The sequence below is a fragment of the Primulina tabacum genome, chromosome 16 (genome assembly GCF_025594145.1).
Source record: "Primulina tabacum isolate GXHZ01 chromosome 16, ASM2559414v2, whole genome shotgun sequence".
In the NCBI taxonomy this organism is placed as follows: domain Eukaryota; kingdom Viridiplantae; phylum Streptophyta; class Magnoliopsida; order Lamiales; family Gesneriaceae; genus Primulina; species Primulina tabacum.
The window spans coordinates 2,994,483-3,016,092 of NC_134565.1; the positions used below are offsets into that span (position 1 = coordinate 2,994,483).

The following is a 21,610-nucleotide window of genomic DNA, read 5'->3' on the forward strand; positions in this document are numbered from 1 at the left end:
TAAGTTACATTTAAATTGATATAAAATAATAAAATTTAAATTTGAATTAGTAAAAGAATTGATATAATCAATGCAAATAATAATTGAGGTTATCATTTATTGCAGTACACCTATTTCGAGATTCATTATATCTATATCTTTCTTTTTTTAGCATTGTCATTTTGGCGAGAACTTGCTATTTTAAGCAAAACTCTGCTTTTATATATATTAGATATAGATGTATATCGATTCATAATCTCGATATTATATACATATTTTATTATTTCGTCACATAAATTAAATATTTAAATTAAATATTGTTGTTTTCGTAAAATAAAATAAGATATAAAATTAAAATATCACCAATAGTATAAATTAATATTAATTTATGCATTGATTCAAACTATTATATAGTGGCATGAAGACCTTATTTATCTTGAGAAACATAATTGAAATGGTATTATAAATATGAGATTGTCACTATCCAAGATTTATGGTGAGATTCAGAGCATGTGGTCGCGACAAGGGATGCGACACTTGGATTTCCGTTTCAAATGGACAATGTATAAAAAAAATTAAGGATTTTTTTAAGCTACATTTAAATTTTTAGTCAATTTTGGACTATCAAATTAAGATGTCATTTTCTGTTAAAATACGAGGGGTTGATATAATTAAATGTTACTGATATACAGAAATATTATTTCAAATATAGTATAGATTGAGCTAAAAACTAGGTACCAACCAACAACGTGAGAATTCAAGATTATACGTGATAATTGTAGTGATTAACTATATTTTTCAATTGACTATATTCAATTATTTTTCAAACTTAAGTATGAAGAAAAAATTACGCTGGGATCCGTTCCTTGGATTCATATTAACCAAATAACAGTTTGTTAGATATATAGAATTTAAAAAAAATTAATATGAGAAAAAAAAAATTCAAAGTTTAGATAAAAACACCGAGGACCATTAAGAATGTAGCAGCTTTGTTTTGGAAAAAGGTACTTGTCCAACTAATGTATTAAATATTTTGTTTCGATAAAATCTTCTTGTGAGACGATCTCACGAAATTTCATCTGTGAGACGGGTCAACTCTATCGATATTCACAATAAAAAGTAATACTCATATCATAAAAAGTAATATTTTTTCATGGATGACCAAAATAAGAGATATGTCTCACAAAATACGACTTGTGAGACTGTCTCACTCAAATTTTTATCTCTTATTTCCAATTTGCAAGAAATTGTGAAACTTTTGTTTAAACAAAAACAACCGAGGGAGAGACAAAAATAGAAAGCCGCTGTTAAATGAAATAAATTCAAAGCACGTGTCTACGTAATATAATTAATTAATTACAAACATTTTAATAAGCTGTAAACCACGATGGCATAATAATAATAAAAAGTTATGGCAATTAAATTAATTAAATAAAGGAAAAATGGGAAGTTATGAAAGTTTTAAAAAGGAGCAAACTTACAAATACAGTATTATAAACTTTTTCATCTTTCTCATATTTAAGATTTTCAATTAAAAATACCAAATATGGTTTTTCATAAGGTCCTCTTGCTATATTAGATGGTAGGAGATTATAACTTTGAGAATAAATAATAATGTTCGAAATTTAATATTAGAATTTCAATTGAATTATTAAATTAGGCTTAGGGCTTGTATGGAGATCTATGCTAGAAAAAAAAATATTTAGGAAATAAAAATTTAAGAATTCGACTTTGATTGTAAATCATCATAATCATAAAACCAAAACAAGCAAGCATGAAAAAACTCAAAATCAAAATAATACAATACATGATCCATTGATTATATCTTTAATATCCACTCATTCACCTCTACATGAGAACAAAATTATGAACCTATTGTATGTTAATGCCAAAATATTTATAAAAATTCTTAAACCACAAATGCACAATCTGCCAACTACAGCTCATGTGTTTCTTCCTCTAATTCTCAAAACTTTTGTGTATGCCAGTTTTCAAGGCATTTTATTTTGAATCTGTCGATGGATGTGTATTAGGTACTCAACGTACGACGGCATGCTGCCCATCTTGTCTTCTACCATGTAAGAGAAGAACGCCACTCCTGTAAAGAGAGTGAATCTGAGTATATAAAGAATTTTATGGACAGAGAAATTGATATAATTATCTCAAACTGAAATAAGTTTGTGTTGAAAAGAATTCTGAACTCAGATAACTGGCAAAATGGCTTAGTCCTGCTGGATCAAAATCCTTATCCAATATCCCATTTTACTCCAGTTCTTCAAACGTGTTGTGAAGTGCAATTCAATAGATTAAAATGCATATTGTTATTAGATTGCCATTTTGAATGTTGAATAATCGATAGGAAAAAACTCAGCAAAGAAGCATTCTACATGAAAGGTCCATATTTTTCTGACGTCCCACCATATATTTCACCCACAGTAAACAAGTATCACATGTTTGTACTTTCATCATGTAAACTTCATTTTACATCATGTCTCCTCCCTTTATTTTGTAAAGTTTTACTTAGGGGTGTTGTGCAAGTATAAAACTTGAACTGTCACTAACCTGATGGATCACCTTTTCTGCACAATCTCAAGCTGCGGGGATAGAAAAAAGAAAAATAAGGTAAAAAGGTGCAAGATAATACTCTGCCGTGTCACAGAAACCAAATTACGCACTGCATTGGGACAAACTATAGCTTAAGAAATAATCTTACCGCAGATACGAGCATCGCTGACCCCTTATTTCATTTATTATGGCATTCACCTTCTTTGAATATGGATTGTCTTGCTGCTGCATTACAAACTGGAAGGGAAAGCGCAAGGACTTGACTTTGCTAATTTGTATGGGAAAACAGTGAACTAATACATATAATGTTATTGATGTATACTTCACTTTCGGTAAATGTTTAACATAAGAAATAGGTCGGAAACATGATGGGTAGTAGAAAATGTGGGTGTAATAGTAACCATCAGCAAATAATTCCACACGTGTTGAAGGATCAAAGATCAAATATGTGTGCTTTGGGACATTGCCGCGACCTTATCTTTGAAATGCGGAAATCTCGATCCTAGAAATTTTGGAATCCCAAGTGACCAAAATGCATGTTTCCAAATTGCAATGACAAAATCCTAAGAGTCTTAGCAATGTCATGCACGGTAACATGAGAGTGTTTCTAGGAATCACAAGTGAAAAAATACCTGATTGGAAATTTCTGTGACTGCTGAAATGCCGAACAATTTTTGTAAAACATTTGGCTGAACTGAGTCACCGGCATAAATTAAACACTCTTCGCCATTCTCAATAAGATACACTCCCTCGTCAGTAATATTTTCACTAGAAAGTGGAATAGGAGTAGGAATAATGGAATCATCTGACTCCTGACAATTTGGCATCAAGAAATGAAACCAAGGGGACATGGCATAACCAATAATGACTCGTAAGTTGAACTTCTTACCTTCTCATCAAGGTCATGAATGGCTATCATTCTAGGGTACACCAACGGGATCACCAAAGGAGTAGGTAAAGGGGAAACGTAATTAATCCAAAATGATTTATCATCAATTCTTCCATCAGAGCGTAATCCACGGCTTTTAAGCAAAGCTGAAAAAGACAGAAAGCAAACACATAAAATTAAAGCAATATTGAAAGATCAAGGAATCAAATAAAGGAAATCGAACAACAAAATATAAATCAAATGCACTATAAGGTACGTTCTCTTTTACCCACTGTATGAAATCTAAAACTAATCAATAAATTTTCGTTCATATTCTATTTTCTGAAATCACAGTAGTATATGTCAATATGCATAGAGGTCAAATATCACTATTAGTGGTGTCATTTGAAAAAAAAATAAAATAAATTAATTTCTCTTGCTCTCAACCAGAAAAATTAATCGACCTGTGTTATGTGGTGCGGGATACATTTAAGAAGCATTTAAACTGTTTGTCCCTAAAAGTTTGAGCTCATGAAAAGTGGCACAACAAAAGTTCTATTTTTTAACACACCACTGCATTATGTAAACCGAAGACCGAGGACTATATGCTTAGAATTAATATCCAAGGCATACAAATGCAAGTTAGCCGAGCATTTGAGAAACAAAGACCATCCAAGGCCATTTGAAAAAATATATAGGGTTTTTGCGTACCATGGTTTTAAAAAATATTTTACCGGAACAATAAGATAATTGTTTTGATTATTGCAAAACTAATTTGTTTGTTGTTAATATGTTTAATTGAACATGTAGTTTATTATACCCACATTAAGAAGCATAAAAGAGTTGTTTCTACCAGAAGCAGAACATAAATTCTTTCAGCTTATAGAAGTCGGCTTAGACTTAACCAGAAGCAGGACAGAGATTCTCGGATGGAAGCAGATCAAAACTCTTTCAGCTGGAACAGAAGAGAAGTGTTGACTAGCAGAACAATCAACCAGTCGAGACAAATCCATCACAAACAATATGGCACAAAAGAATATCTGGAAGTGTTTTTAACGACCAGTTTTCTTCATCTTATTTCTGAATACTTCTCGGAACAGCTATATACACACATTATTTTAGAAGAAGACAGAACAGAGAGACCAAGCCAAGAGCACTAAGAGCATATCAGATAGGTTGAAAGGATTTATTTATCAGAAGATCAATACAACCAGAATGAGAATGGCAACAGGATTGAGATAAGCTCACGAAGTCAATATCCCTCCACTTTGACGATGTCTTATATCTCATAAGGTACCCTAGGTCTTAAATTTGGGACGAGACCTAGAGTTCGAGATTCAATTGTAGTAAACCTCTGCCACAACTTCAAAAAAAATCCCTCCACTTCAAAATAAGTTTACAAAACCTCTTCAGGCCTTAGTCATGATTCGCTTTGAAGAGACAACAATGCACATTAGAGCAATGAGCTTTCTAAAATATTGAGTGAGGTCTTAGCATGTAGACTCTAAACAACATTTAAAGCTGTTAAGTGAGTGACTAACAGAAAAACTATTCTGCGCTTGGTTGACATTGTAAAGCTATTCAGTACTTATTTGACGTTGGGTAGAATTTTCAAATAGATTCCATCAATAAGGAGAGTAAAAGAGATGCAGAAGTATTTAATCTTCTACATTGTATTACATTTCGCACATTTTCTCCTCTCCCGAATACAACTATTTACTCATTCGGTGAAGAATATCAAATATGTTTTAATCCTTCCACTTGAATGGTTTCCCCTCCAACTGTTTATCAACCAAAGTCTATTGTACTACTTTGGTTCTGATATAACATTACACGTGCCCCAGGTTCCAAAATAGCAACACATGTTAAAAACCATTTGCGCCACAAGCTCGAGCTAATGATAGATGTGACGTTAATAATTCCATTCTTTGACAAAAGTAGTAACATTGAAGCATAATTGAAAAACATTCAGCAAACAGCTTCAGGATATGAAACATTTGTAACCCAATAAGAAAATTCGGAAGCTTTGCGTTTTTATATGTGCTGGTAACATGAAACATACCAAGAATATAGAGAGGCAACAGTTTAAGTGCTTCAGGTAAGATAAGCTGTCCAGCAGAAGATACTGTAGAGCAGAACTTTCGATATGAGTATAAAATGTTGACACAAACATTTGTTGCTTGATCTCTGACTTGTGTTAAAGGAGCTGAAGGAATTTCATTAGCCGCTGCCAGATGAGAAAATCAGAGCAGGAGAGTCAGAATTCCGTAAACCTTCAATACACAGAACGTCAAATTGAAGTGATTGAATGAAATGCATCAACACAGTTGAGAAGGACCAGGAGTAATAAAGGAACTAGCAGGCCTATCATCATTATTATATTCCAGATTCAAACATGTAATAGAGAACAATAACGTTCATTATTCTCGAGAAAACAAAGACAGATTAACTGAATCAAGCACAAAAGATTCATCCTGACACATCACCTTGCTTCAATATACAAGAAAATTGAGCATCCATGTCAGCAGAACGGAACAGATTACTCAGGATACTGGTGCAAGGCAAAGACAAGGTTGAAACTCGGATCCTTCTTTGGCCATATATCGATGTGTAAAGAAGAGCACACTAGCCATCACAACATGTTAACGATCATTTACCATTCCAAGAAAGGAGAATAAAACTCAATATAAGAAATCTTTTTTTTCTATAAAATAAAAAAAAATCAGTAAAACCTGATTCTCCAGGTACATGGAATTATTACAGAAGAGAAGTTATACCTGAAATGCACACTCTGAGCCTTCCTGCAATTTGTCGTCATGTTTTAGTGTCACCATTATTGCTTTGTCACAGTCGATCTGCAAAAAATTCAAAGAAAAAGAACTTGTCCTGCATCAACATAGGCTATTCCAAAGTTGAAACCAAAGGATGAAAGGTTGGAACAAAAAGGTTGCCAAACCAGTGATCAAACAGCAAAAGAATTCTAGTTTCCAAGCTAAAAAGGACAGACAAGCCTACTTGTCGCATTTTACTTATTTATTTCTATGTTTGTTTAATATGAGAACAATGAGCCTTACATGTTGCATTATTACGTTCCACATTTTGAATTAGTAAACAAATCTTATTATGCTGGGCATGCTGTCACAGATGTTAAACAAGGGATCATGCCATTTTAACATAAAATGTTCAGTGACCAGTTCGATAGACAATGAATACATCAAACACTGCCCACAATAACTTTGTTCGTAACATCTTGAGACACGTTAATCAACACCAGGATCATTACTTCAAATATATTTCGAGATGGGAAAAGAGAGACATACAGCAGGTAGATCAACATCTGTTGGTATGCGCTTACAGAAATTACCCGAATATTCTTGAACTTGAATACCCTAGACATAAAATATTTTTTCCCTTGTCAGCCATCCATCATTTAGCTACTCAACATTATTTGTGATACTTCCATAAATAACAAGCTTAGAAACCCCAAACTAATAGATACTCACCTGGCTGCATCTAACACGCATCACAGCCTCAAAGCCTTGTGGCCTTGTGAACATTCCATCGAAGATCATTGTAAAGCTTAGCCGGATCAGAAAGAGCTGAGAAAGGATAATAATAGTACACCTGGGGACAAATTTACAGTTTAAAATAAATCTGAAATTTAAAGGGATAATCCTATTTTATTCAACTCAGATACATAATATTTTTATTAAAGTATTAAAAAATTCATGGACATGTCTAGCATTAACGGCACAGATACAGGATCGGTAGCTCATGTTATCATATGATTAAGAAACTATATATTCATTAAATTACCTGTCCTCCCGTAGTTCTTGGAACAACTGAAAGAGAAGTGATATCGACATATGTTTGTGTAGTAATGAACAAGTCAACAGAGACCTGAAAGTGTTCAGAAACTATAAATAATAACAGATATTAAATTGAACCGAAACCAAATCATGGCAGATATTAGATTTAGCAAAAATCATGGATTGCTGGGATAAAAACATTCAAATGTCACCTGGTACTCTGCAAATTCAATGGCCATGGTTTTCAAACTTTTGTCTGCTGGTTGGAGTAATTTGTGAGCCTCCTGAATCCAATCACCATTTAAATTACTAGAACAATTGATATCTAGAAGTAACAAACTATGAGACAACAGACCCAAGGTACTAAAATTCGCTAGACGATAGTCGTGCTGCGTGCACCAGACCAACGCCTAGCTCCTAGGCTGATCCTAGAAGCCGCTAGGCAGCTTCCACAGTATCAACATAATAAGATGAAATTTGGTGTGTCAAGGCAAGCCAACAAATCACATTTCTTAATGCACTTTGGTTTAGGGGCCTATAAAAAAATTATTTTTCATTTTTTTAATTGGACTTTTAATTTAAATTAAAACCCAAAAAACTTTTTTTAAAAAAAAATTGGGCAATTTTTTCGGGCGTCAAGGTCGACTAGCACTTTTTCGGTGCAGTCGGCCGACGCCTATCACCGGCTTAATCCAAATTTTAGAAAACTGTACAGACCAAATACAAGCTCGAAGAATCAAGTCGTTACATAGTTTATACACCAGAGACCTCCAAACTAGAGCACAAATAGCCATTCAAAAGATACATTGACAATGAAACTGAAGTCAAGCACATCTAACTACAAGGAACATTTTATCTATCGCTATTCAATGAATGGACATCATCTACTCTAGTTCTAATAACTATATTCATTATCAGTCAAATAATGGCAAATATCAAGTCTCATAATACAAAAGAGCCCCGAAGCCAAATGGCAATACTTGTTATCTGAAGTATCCTAATAAACTATGTAAATAAAACTATTTAGTTTTTCTGAAACCAGATGAACGATTCAGAAAAGTGGGAGGACAAAACGAGGTTTATATGATTACCATTTAAAAGTCAAAGATTAAAAGAAATAAAAATCATCAGCATATAACATCATTCTTAGACAGTAAATTTTAACCATGGCGTCCATTTAAAATAGAATGTCAGAAAGCCCCATGATAGCATCTAACAAAGCACTTTCTTATAGCTAACATCTTTGTATCTGAACTTGTTTGTAAAGACTAATTATATGGCATACTGAGTGGATGTGCTCAAGTTTGCTAGTCATGTAAGTGAAAGTGACTGAAAACTAGCACAATATCGTTACATTCAGACTCAATGGCATAACTACAATATCAGCTACCATGTTAGGAGGCTAGGATCAAATGATGGTAGGGGAACAAAATCCCTAAAAATAGAGATTGTCAAAATTCAAAACCACGGTATCATCCTAAAAATTATAAATTATTTCATCCCTAGAAAGAAAAGGCGGGCTGTAAAACAAACACCAGCAAGTATTTACCACTGAACAAATACAACATTCACATGATACAAACATGGGGAGAGAGAAAAATATTTACACATAATCATTACCTTTTCTCCTGTTGATACATTAGTTCTGCCCTCAGCTTCTCTAGTTGAAAGAGATCCAATGCCAATTGACGGCAAGACTGAGAATCAAATTATTAAATACGTCAGAGAGTGAATTATTCCATCAAAATAAGAGTCACAAGTAACAAACACACAGCTGATTGCACACAAGAACAGCCTAAATCAACACAAGGACTATGTTCGAAGATAGAAGGTTACCAAGTACAAAGAGAATACATTGTTTTCGTTACTAGACTATGACTAATACATGAAAATCAGAACATTTTGTGGAAGACACGATAGTTTGGCATCATATGGTATTCGGCTTAAAGGAGATGCATGAATGCATATAATTTGTTACGGCATATTTGTAGCTTGCCTGATTGGAAAACAAGAAGTCTGCCACCAGTGCTCTTCATCGCCAGGAAGGCAGCCTAAAGGAAAAAAATGGAATAAAACATATAAATTTTACATGCTCAGGTCATTTATCAATTGCTGAAAGCCAAGCACGAGGCCATAAGTAAATTTAATGAAACCATATTTTTTTAAAAAGTAATGAAACCGTGTTTCAATTAGCTTCTAATGGATTTCCCATGAGAGAGATGCTTTTCCAGAAGTTAGTCCCTCATATTCATAACCTGCCTATTTTATAACCCATCCCAACAATTATATTGGCTAACAAAATAAAAATGGGATGAATTTGCTCTCAATTACCCTAAGTTTGCGAATATGATGCACTTTAATATGTCCCCAATAAAATTCAATCCAGTGACATGAATGATTCAGCAAGGAACTGTCAACAATATATCTAATATATTTAAAGATGCAAGGGTCCTTGCCTTTATTGCAGCACCAAAAGCTGAATCTGCAGTTCTATTGTTCTGAAACATAGTAGGAAGGCTCTCCAGCAATATCTCTAAATGTTGACGGCACTGCATTCACCAATATATATTAAATCATTTGTATCTTTTTAACAGTAGCAAAAGCATAAGTACCCTTGTCATGACTCTCCCATATCTGCAAAATTGACTCTCCCATATCCATTAAATTTCCCAAGCGCAATACAAAGCAAGCTAAGATGCGTAAATCACAAAGACGGCACAATAAATGGAATGCAAAATAATGATAAATGACATAACCGGTTCAAATTTTTCCACAGTATGAAACATACAGTTGAATAAAAACAATATCGAACCTCGGAAAGTGGAACAACAACATCGCTGTGGAGAGGAGTATAGACATCTTGCACATCAGGAACTATAAGCATTAATGGCTGCAATAAAACACAAGAAAAATATCAGTGAAGCACTTATTGCAGCAATTATCCTGCCCAAGGGATAAGTCGTAAGGTGAGTAACACAATAAGCCTGGGGTCCTGGGTATCATAAGCAATTAAAGACAATGTAAAATATTTGATATGTACACATTCTATTAACAAGGCAGAAGTGCAGACATTGTATCACTGACTAGACATATGCTCAATCTAAAAAAAAATGCCGATAACTCTACGGCCAACCTGCTGCAAAGCACGTTTCAGGTTGTAAAAGTGGATGGTGGAGTCAAACGTAGCAATGCCCACCATTGTTCGTGGACCCTCCTGAAAAGGCAAGACTATCATCATCAAACTAGCAGCGCTTCACTCTCACTCAGCCATGTCAAAAAACAACAAACCCCATTCCATTTGTGTTCAGCGTGCACTGTTTTCAAAAGGTCAGTTTCAAGAAAATATTCGATATACCAAAACAGCTTTAATGGGGAAAATAATGGGACAATTAGTCTGTATCTTGATGTACAGTTCTCAAATAAAGTTTTAATGCATAAATCAACCGAGCATGGACTCACTGGAAGATCAGCTATAACTTGGTTGATAGCACTGCACGCTGCCGCAGTGGCACCAGTTTGTATGGCATTCATGGAAACATCAATAAGGAAGAAAAATACTGCAGGCATAGGATCTCGGACCTGAAATTTTAAGTACACAAACATGAGGATCACAGGAACATGCAGCTTGCTTAACATCTAGACCATGAACCAAGAAGTCAAACTCAGAAAGTCTATCGAGGTTAGGCAATTATTGGAATGACAGTTGATAAAAATATCAAGTCCTTCTGAAGGATAAAGGACTTTTATGAACACTTCTGTCAGATTATTTCTTGAGAACAAACATTATTTACAACGTTTTTGAGATATAAAAGATATTTAGAGACGACATATTTTTTTGCGACCTTGCTGAAATTTTACTCAAAATGGCTTTCTATCTGAACTACTGATAACAGCTAATCAATCACAAGAAGCCACCAGAAAGGTTGGTTCTCTTTGTCAGGAGTTGTTTCTTGAACCTAATACATACCTCATAGCAGCTCAACTGTCTGATCCAATCCATATCAGCTACACAGACAGATCCTCATTTTCCTCAATGTCAAGTCCTAAAGGGTATTATCAGAGTTCTTTCTTTCACCTAAGTATCTCAACTTGATTAAAAGTTCTACCCTCAATATTCTAGCATCATTAACTTTCATCCCCAATCAAATCCCCATTCAGATCCAAATCTAGTTCCGATGCTTTACTAACCATGTATTCTTTAGAAGCAACAAAATCAACAGTTCCTCTGCATAGCTCAGGCCTTTCATCTGCATCTCTGCGCCGCCCATCAGGACCTAAGTTGCAGTGATAGTCACGCGGAGTTTCATCCCTAAAACCTGCAATAGTAAAGATTAAAATGTGAAACCAAAAGTAACATAACATCATATGTTTTTGAGAGCCAACAGCTGAAAATGTAGCAATGACGGCATAAACATAGGACTCAAATGACATTAACTGGAAAAAAACTTCACACAATGCCATATGAAGAAGTAATTAGCGAGAATATATTTTCAAGGAACTGAGGATTTGGATTTTACAAAGCTGGACCCACGTGTGTCCCCCAAAACTAACAAAGGCTTCACACAGACATCGATTCAATGAAGTAATATATATACCTACCCAGTAAAATAAGAACCCACCAACGACAACAAGTAAATTACAAGAAAAAGATTTTCTTACCACAGAAGTTACAAATGAAACGTTTGCCTAGATCAATAAACTTCATAAAAGGATTAATGTATCCTTTGCAACGAGAACATCGAACTGGACCATTTTCCCCAAAATCAACCACCTGCAAAACATGTGAAATAAGACATATAAAGACACTAACAAGTTTACGCTGTTATCTTAAAGAGATGTCAAATTTGTCAAACCAATCAATTAACACTAAAGCAACCAACTTCGAAACAGTAATAGATCCAAGTTTAACAGTCGTTGGGTTCAAGTAGGCAATATAACCCACCCAGCTGAAAAAGTTCATTCTTAAGATTATACTAGATCAGAGCTAAGATTATTATGCTTCTCAAATTTCAGGTTGACGTGAGGTTAACAGAAGAGCTAAGCAAAAACAAGCCACCAGTATAAAATAGGGCCATCTAAACAGGCAAGCATCCTGATTCTTGCCCGCCATTTCTTTCTTTTTTAAAAAAAAACAGACATCAAGATTAGTTGGTTGATACAGAAATTTTTTAAAATTATCTTATGAAGAGTGTCTAGAAACTTCATAATTTCATTTGTATGCCAAATTAGCATAGTTATCAAGAATCCCTAAATTATTTATTCTTTGTGGTGAAATACTTGAGAACTTAAGCAAGGTATCTTCATAATTTGCCATCAGAACAGAACGAAACAAAACATAAAAAACAATAATGTTTCACATTACTTGGATGGCCTCCTCAGATGGATGTGGAAGAGCTAAAGGCTGGACCAATAAAGCCAACTGCATCGCAGAAGTTGACAAAAGGTCCACAGTGCATGGAATCTAATAAATAAAACAGAGTACCTTCAGTTAGTGACAATTGCATACTTACAGACAAAATAACAACTAAATGCCCAAAAATAAACCAATAAAAACTGAAAATGATAATAAGGAAGGCACTAGTTGCTAAAGCCTTTATTTTTCTAAATAAACAAAACTAGGTTTTTAACCTGATTTATTGTACACCTCATGTAGCGTGGACTGCAGTTCCCAGTGTCCTTGACTATATAATCACTTGTTGCAGGCTTTACAAAAAAACAAAACAAAGAATCAGCGGAAAAAAGTAAACTCGCAACCTCATCTTACAGGTTGATCAGATCATATCAACTTGCACTATAGTACCAGAGAGAAGTTATAGCAAACCCTAAAATATTCGATAGAAAAAACCATGAACAAAAACCGAACAAATAAATTAGTTCTATTTTCTGGAACATGGCTTATTACCGGAGGAGGGTTTGCCTGATTACCCTGACGGGTCTCATGCAGAATTACACCAGAACTTGAGGTTAGCCGGGGAATTTGATTGGGATTAATTTTTGATTGCGCTGTTTGATTCAGGGCCATAGATTGATTTGGGAGTGGTGGTGGGCCTGGTGGCATTCCAAACATCTGCGGTTGTTGCATATGTCCAGAAACTAGGGGAGGTGGAGACACCTATATATCAACAGAAAATTCAACGCGTAACCGAAAATAATCTGTTCATGTATAGAATTTTGCAAAACTAAGCTATAATGCATCATCACTAAACAGCCATACAATATGGAAAAATGCTTTGTTGAACTAGTATTCATTTTCACCATCAGGCATAATGCTTTGAGTAAGTGTAATCAGGGACCGAAGACGAGAAAAATAATTCCTTGAATAATTTTTTCATGAAAAGGAGACAAGCAACACTTTACTCTTGAGAACTATACTGACATGTATGACAGTGTCAGTCACTTCAAGCAATATAAAATTATTGGTATCGCTGGTTAGGGAAAAATGAGATAGAAAGTAAACACATATGCAAGTATACTTTTAATAGACCATATCCTATGAAAGATATCTGACAAGAAAAAATCATATAATAACTAATAAGCCCAATTAAAAAAAGAAGAATATATGGAAAAAAAACTATGAAAGGTACTAATTAAACTCTATAAGCCAAAAGCTATTAAGCACTGGTTTTTCCTGAAAGGAAATCACCTAGAAAAAGATTAATCAACTACCTTCAATCACTCTCATCTTTAAAAAGGGTAAGGGATTCTAGTGCAGTCAATAGTTCATTCAGTTCCCAAGCTAGAGTGAAAAATAACAAAAGAAGTTTCAAGCTACCTACCGTGTGTTACTTTCAGAATTCGTACCAGTACATGATTTGACCATTGTATAACTTCTGAAGCCTTCATTTAATTTCCCATTCAATAACAAAAATAAAAGTAAAGCTAGTGAAATTGCTAAATCATCCAGGTGGTTATTAGTTCAACAGTGATGGGTTGTACCCTACAGTATTACACAAAGATACTGGTCCAACTAGTTACACGTAGAACTGTGTCAAGGTTGAACAAAAATCACCAGGACTCTTCATGATACCTCAAATAGTTGAATGCTTCAACACACCCTAAAACATATCATTTCTTTGTCATCCACATACTAGTCGAGTGACGGAAGAATAAAGAAGGAGAAATCTTTTAAGAGGCTTGCTAATTGAATTTCAAATTGGAACTCCCCATCTTTGACATGTGCTACTCTGAGATGGAAGAAAATTTACTTGAACTAGGTTTTTTTATTGTTATTATTCCATCTACTCTGAAGGCGTGATATATAAATTTACCCAAAATATTCTCTAATACAGAGCAATTGCACCCAAATTTATATTTTCTTCTTATTCTTTATTTAATCCTTTTTTTCTCCCTAAGGTGGCAGAAGTTTACTGTCACTTCAGATGACTTTTACTTTCAGTCTCAATAATATTTATTTGGTTCTCTTTCATTTTGATTATGTCCCCTGTTTCTTATTCATCATCCATTCCACACCAGATATACCGCCAAACAAATCATCTGTTTAGGCCATATAACCCATACATGTCTAAGCATGACATTAGGCAAGGAGGTTGCGACCACAAAAAACACAAATTGGTCACCGCTTTGCTTTTCATCTCATACTAATACTGGAAACAGAATAGAAAAAAAAGATATTAAATATGTTAACATCTAAAGCCCCATATTTTCTATCATTGGAGTTCTTCAGGTTTCTTCTTGTACACATTTTATCAGCCATAGAAATTCTCTTTAATTAACTTCTAACAGTCTTAAAGCAGGTATAGTAAACAAGTTTGCAAGTAGCAGCACAGCTAGTGAAACCATGGCATCAAAACTGACCTGTTGTGGTTGTGGTGGCCATGTCTGCATTCCATAAGGAGAACCTGAAGATTGAAGCATTCCTTGAGGGGCTGAAAATGGCAAAGAACCTGGAGGAGGAATCATGCTTTGTGGTGGAGCTGAAAATGGTGGTGCTGGTTGCCCGATGGCAGATGATGCACCAGAAGGTCGTGCACCAAAGCTGGGATGCATTTGAAGAGTCTGCGAAGATGGCCCAGATGACAGCATTGTCGGTGGCTGTGGAGGTCCAACTAACGGCCTTGGCATACTACTGATGGCAGGAGGGAGCCGAGGTCCATCTTGACTCAGCACTGGTGTAAATGAAGGTGATCCATTACTGGCTGGGCCAGAAGTAACCATGTGGGGTGGAAAGGCCGGGCGTGAAGTTAGGGGGGAAGAAGGGAAAGGTCCTGGGCGAGGGCCAAACCCAGAAGGTGCAGAAGTAGCGGGTCCACCTATAGAAGATGGTGATGCCCCAGGTGGGGGAGGTCTTGATGCAAAGAAAGCAGGCTGTGTTACAGCTGGTGGTCCAGTAGATCTAGCAGAAACCAAAGATGGAGAGAATGTAGTTTGAGCAGGACCAGAGGGAGGAGACTGGCCAACTAAAAACACGCCAGGCGGGGGAGGGCCTGGCCTGCTTCCACTAAATCTTGGGGGTTGTTGGCCAAATGGTGTAGCATTTGGAGGTCTATAGGCACTACCACCAAAATTACCCGATTGCTGTTGATTGGATTGATTTATTTGTAAATTCTCCATGTTATTAGCGAGTGCATTAGAGTTATAATTCGGGGGGAAATTCCCCTGCCTAGGCCCCCCTGGAGTTGCCATTGAGAGTTGATCAGGAATCTATAACAATCTTTAAGGAAAAAAAAACTGAATCTTTAACAAAACCACCGTTTGTAAATCCCAACCCAATCCAATCTACAAACACCAAAACAAAGAAACAAACAAATGAATCAATAAAAGAATCAAGAAGCAAAAATTTAACAATTGCACATAAATCAGAAAATGAATCATTAACGAAACACAAAACCTGTTCCGGTTACCCAAATCCCGGTCCGTTGTGAGAAGAACAGATCAGTCTCCAGCCACACTTCGATCTGACAAAAAAATGAAAAGAAAAAGAAAATGGTTGCATTAACAGATTGGACTCCACGATCCAAACAACAAAGACATCAAGAAATTCGCCAAGATTTCGAGCTTAACAACTGGAAAATATAATTGTGATACCTAAATTTGTGCTGCAAAATCGTCGGACCTTTGCAGTTTGGAGAGAAGGGTTTTAGAATTCATCAATTATGAATATTTATGGATCGCAGTAGAGAGGGTAAGTGTGGAGAGAGAGGGGCAAGACGTTGGTTGAATTCTGCATGATCTCCCAACAAAATTCACGTAATTGCGTTGAAAATTCTTTTTCTGAAATTCTCAAGAACCAATTAAATATAATTTTTATTATAATATTAGAATATGTAAAATTAATATATAGAAATTATATAATATCATAATCCATATAGTATTGGTCTTTGTTTAACAAAAATGAATATCTTAAGTTGTTAGACAAACAATTTAAAAAAAAAAAGTTTAGACAAACTGACGTGATTAACTCATTCAAACATATCACAATTTAAGAGTACGTCTCTTGTGAAACGGTCTTACGGATCTTTGTCTGTGAGATTGGTCAATTCTACCGATATTCACAATAAAAAATAATATTCTTATGGATGACCCGAATCAGATATTTGTCTCACAAATTACGACACGGTCTCACACAAGTTTTTGGCCCAATTTGACATGGGATGGATTATTATAATCACAACTCTTTCACAATTTGACATTCTCTTCATAACTGAACACGATATTATTTAAAATTGAAAATGATAATGGTAAACCATGTAAACTTTTGCTATTTATAATTTTATTCCTACGTCCGTAGACTGCTACGTTTTTCTTTTCCCTCCCTTTTATGTATATCAATTAGCCTTGTCATTAACTATACTTCTATGTTATATTATTAAGTTTGAGATACTTAGAGTAACTACTTTTTGGTGTCATAGTCTAGTTTTAATAATTATATATATTAATGAAGTATTAAAATTTTAATGCAAATCACATGTAGTTCAGTGGATAAAGTCTTTATTTCTTAAACATCAAATTGTGGGTTCAATTTCTACTTGAATTTTTTTTTCTATTTCTTTTTTAATTCATATATCAAAATTGCAGTGTGATCCCTCACTATTTCTTATAATTATATTTTGATCTTCATTTAAATATAAACAAAATGAATTATAAAATATTAGTGCATCGTTGTACTAGTTTTAATAATTGATCTTAGGGAATGTTGGCAATCACTGATAAAAAGTGATTCTACCTTTTGATTTTAAAAAAATCAGATTTGTATGTTTCTCAAAACCAGATTTTGTTTTATCATATACTTAATTTAATTAAAATACAAAAATAGGTTGAGTGCTAATTCTTCTTCCATAAAAAGTGCTTTTACTAACAAGTTAGTATTAGAATAAATTATCTATTAAATACTACTCACTTCTGATTGTCAACTTTTTATTTTTGTTTTCAAACACTGCTCAGTTTGGATATTTTCACATTTCTTCGTAACTTATAAATTTAATCAATTTTTTAAAAGCATGATCTAATGCAAACAATCAATCACCTAGTCGTTTTGTTTGAAAGTCTTAAATAAGAGTTTTTTGGCAGGAAAATCATGGCATTTGGCCAAAGAATGATCGAAATCGATTGATGCATACCCATTATAGTACTAAAATTGATAGCCGATACAAATAGGACAAATTTCTCATAGGAAACCTGAGTACATTTTCTGTGATGATTGCATAAAATAAGCTTGTCTTCCAAATTTATAAAGCACAGATTGTTTTCTAGCCAATTAACCTTGAGAAGTATAGAAAGAGATGCAATGATCCCTCATGTCAGGCGTGGTGATTTTGGTTTATGAGGCTGTGTGCAACCTCTACACCACTTGTAGATAACATAATCTGGTCAATATATGGCTAAGTAAATAAGACAACTAATTATCTGATATACAGTTAATAGAACTTGTTTCATTTTCTTATGTATTCCATTAAGTTGAATGTGAAGCTGTAGCTGATTGATTCTACCTTTTGTTTCATGAATTTCTTTAGGTTCCTAGACCCTCGACGAAGTTAGACAAGGAAAATGGGTACATTTTGCATACTGTGACGCTATTTTCTTGTGATGTTGAGAATTTTAGAACTAATGAGTGCAAAAGGAATTTCTGAGTTATAAATTTAAGCATGTTTCATTTTATTCTCTTCTTCTTTCTGCATGTTTTAGATACTTTTTTCGTTTTCTTTTTTATAAGAAACGAAAGGTATTTTTTTCTGTTATGGTTTGATATAGATTCGTGATTCTGAATATGATTCGATGATACAAGAGTCGGAAGCAGGAGCTTGAAAAGTTGATGCAAGACGGGAAATATTAAGAAGCTCTCTGTTGCAATGGTGTTGCACCAGTTATGCCTGGTACCTTTTATTCTTTCGAGCATGTAATGCCATCCTCTTAGGCTTATTTGGGATTAGTTATTTTGCTGACAGTTCAACTGAAGAAATTGGAACCTGTATTGTCTTCCACGGTTCCACTAATGCCGACTTCATTAAAGTCTTCAAAACCTTCCTGTTTTATTATATTACTCAAGGTGGACATGATTGGCTTATGCTGACCTAAATATGGGTTTGAGCCTAAATGTTTTCCTAAATTATGCATAATTGGAAAAGTAGATTCCACTGTGTTTGGATGTTGTAACTTGATTGTTTGTTTTCACTTGTGATTAAAATGCTTTTATGGTTTTGGTCTACTTCTTTTCTCTTCCATGTAATTGTGGCCATTTTATTGGTAAATTCCAAGGGATGCATTCCTTTAGCCTTCATTGGAACTCTAGTCCAAAGGAGTAAACCACTATGGTAATATTATTGCCAACAGTATGAAGTTCATCCACATTAATACTTCTTCTTTTTGAACATCTACGACAATTATTGAGTCTTCTACACCACCAAACTGTTTTCAGAATAAATTATATGATTCAAAATGTTATCTTAAAGTTGAACAATTTGCATGAAAAGCTGAGATGAGTTTGCACTCCTTGATTCGTGTACCATCTTACAAAATCTTACCTTATGATGTTGCCGGACATCTGAGGGAGCTAGGCACAACCACGTCCTGAAATTTCAAACTAATATCTTAGTTGCTACTCACTGATTTTAAGAACCTGCGTAATCAAGTGAGGTTAGAATAAAGTGTCCATCTCGCGCGTCGTTAGAAAAATCTACCTAGAGATTGAATGATACTTGTAATAGTGTCGTATTGCTAAAAATTTCATAAGGTGCTCAGCCATTTTCAGTTGTGGGCAGGACCAATTGATGTTATTATCTAGACAATTTGATGAGTCGTAGATTAGCAAAAGGCAATGGACACTGATCCTTAATACCTTTAGATATTCGGTTCTATTCAGAATTAGTTTTGCCTTCATTTGTCTCATAGGTTTTTCGCTCTTGGATGGACTTCTGTCTCTTTAGTGAAAGCATTCTGAGGTATGGTCAGCGTCCGTCCTTTTTTTGTAATCGAACTGCATATCCCGATAACTTCATACTATCAGTTCTTCCTTTTCAACTTAAAATTTGCTTTTCAAGAGACCAAATCAATGTTCTATTTCAGTCTGTTGTGTTTGTTGTCACCTTCTTTGAATAGTGAGAAGAAAGTCTGTTTCAAATAGGTAGACTTCTGGTTACTAGTGATCTCATCTTCATTCATTTTTGTAGCCTTTTTTCGAGAAAATTCTTCCAGCTTGTAATCTTATGGGACCAAGACTGTGAAGACCATGCACTATGGAAGTGCACCAATTGTGGAGGAACTCATACAGCCAAAATCACTCCATTTCAGCATAAATCTCGAGTGAGCACCTTGAACCAAAAAGTGGCCACATTCATCCGGGAGAGGTTAGTGCAATCACCCATTGATTAAGCCATCAGCGTCATTCGTGGAGCCATCAACGCAGCGTCATTCGTGGAGCGACTTCAGAGCTTACCTTGTAGCAGATTATTCGTGCCTATAAAAAGGAAGGCTCCTCATTCGAAACTTGCACATCCAAATTCTCGAAATCCTCTCTAGCAGCACCGTATTCTCGAAGCCCTTTGCCCTCTAGTAACAAAGCTCTGCCGCAATCTCACCGTTCACGTTTACGTTTCCTTGAGCAGTCAGAATACGGTAAGTGGGCTTTTGCTATATATCTTTCTTTGTTAGTGGGTTCTTGATACTATTTTATTTGGCACACTTATTTCTTTTTAAGTGGGCATAATATGTTTCGAAAATAAATTAAACATGACTTTGAAAATTCGGTCGGCGTGATATATTCATTTCCATTTGGTATTGAAATCCCTTGAATTGTTCTTTGTTCGATATCAGTTAAATATGTGAAAGCATGTTTGAATTTTTTTGAAATGCACTGTAATGACTCGATTTAGAAATGGTAAAGGAAATTCCGAACTTTGATATACTTTGTTTAGGCCCTGATGCGGTGGGTTATAATAACCGTTCCTTTGGCCTCGCCCCTTAGAGGAGTAACATATAGGGGACTGATCAGTAAAAAAAAACCATAGAAAATGAGATGATTTTCAGTGTTATATTCGTATTTGTGTTAGTATTTGATTCAACATGCTTAATATTGAAATTTTGATAATTTATTCATATGTATATCCTCGATAATGGTCATGCGCGATCGGCCCCCATTTACTGTGTATTTCTCCAAAATACTCACCCCTTACTTTCCCACCCAGATAAGAATGAGAATCAAATTGAGGATGAGGAGCAAGACTACTTTTGGGGATGGTGATGAAGCAGTCTAATTCGGGACCCGTCGATTATTCTGTCTTATGATTTCAGTATCGTGTATTTACGCTTCCGCATGTTTCTATTTTTTTTGAGTTGTAAAGACAGTGAACTTTTGGGAAATTTATGATAATAAACTGGTTTCGGTTTATGATGTACTACGAGGCTAGTTGTTTTTCGATCGTGTGGTTGTTAAACAACGCCGGTGTCATAACCCGGTCTCGGGGCGTGACAAAGACATGATCATAACTACCTATATTTAAGACCGAAAAATGTATTAATTGCATATCACCTCATTAATTTGCTAGAAAACTCCCAAGGAATGGAAACAGATGCAAGTCATTTTGGTCCCCGTATCTTTTCTAGTTCCCTTGGTCTCTTTCTAGTTTCGTAACTGCAGTACATACTGGAAAACCGACGACGAAGGAGGCATGGGGGGTTTTGCAGGCGAAGCATATGCACATCTTTGCGTCTCCTTCACAGTTAATCTTATCCAAGCTAAGGTATCGCGAATGTTGTTATGCATTTACAGATCCCATGTGTCATTTTCATGGAATTCAAGATGAAATGAACTGCAGTTTGTACATTAGAGTAAATGTCTCATTATTCTTCACCTAAAACAATTTCTGTCTGTAAAATTGACATTCCCTTCAAAATTTTCTGATATCCTCCAAAATCGTATATGAAAATTCTTGTTGTC

At 34.9% G+C, this 21,610-nt stretch overlaps 1 protein-coding gene and 1 long non-coding RNA gene across 2 annotated transcripts; one reads left to right on the forward strand and one right to left on the reverse strand.

Moving 5' to 3' along the window:
• Positions 1–1,689: 1,689 nt before the first annotated feature.
• LOC142528661 (protein transport protein SEC24 C-like) lies at positions 1,690–16,426 on the reverse strand. Its single transcript, XM_075633751.1, is given in 27 exon segments — positions 1,690–2,077; positions 2,542–2,573; positions 2,693–2,781; positions 3,177–3,356; positions 3,434–3,579; positions 5,475–5,639; positions 5,899–6,037; positions 6,190–6,267; positions 6,733–6,801; positions 6,916–6,963; positions 6,965–7,036; positions 7,229–7,312; positions 7,434–7,505; positions 8,842–8,918; positions 9,218–9,272; positions 9,678–9,770; positions 10,034–10,111; positions 10,355–10,435; positions 10,681–10,800; positions 11,410–11,537; positions 11,881–11,992; positions 12,584–12,682; positions 12,850–12,924; positions 13,124–13,333; positions 15,037–15,957; positions 16,070–16,136; positions 16,267–16,426. Coding segments are annotated over 25 exon segments (3,237 nt in total). The 5' UTR covers positions 15,865–15,957; positions 16,070–16,136; positions 16,267–16,426; the 3' UTR covers positions 1,690–1,970.
• A 1,418-nt stretch (positions 16,427–17,844) lies between these two features.
• Positions 17,845–21,610, forward strand: LOC142528199 (uncharacterized). Its single transcript, XR_012815661.1, has 2 exons — positions 17,845–18,551; positions 21,311–21,610. It is a non-coding gene; the product is annotated as an uncharacterized LOC142528199 (long non-coding RNA).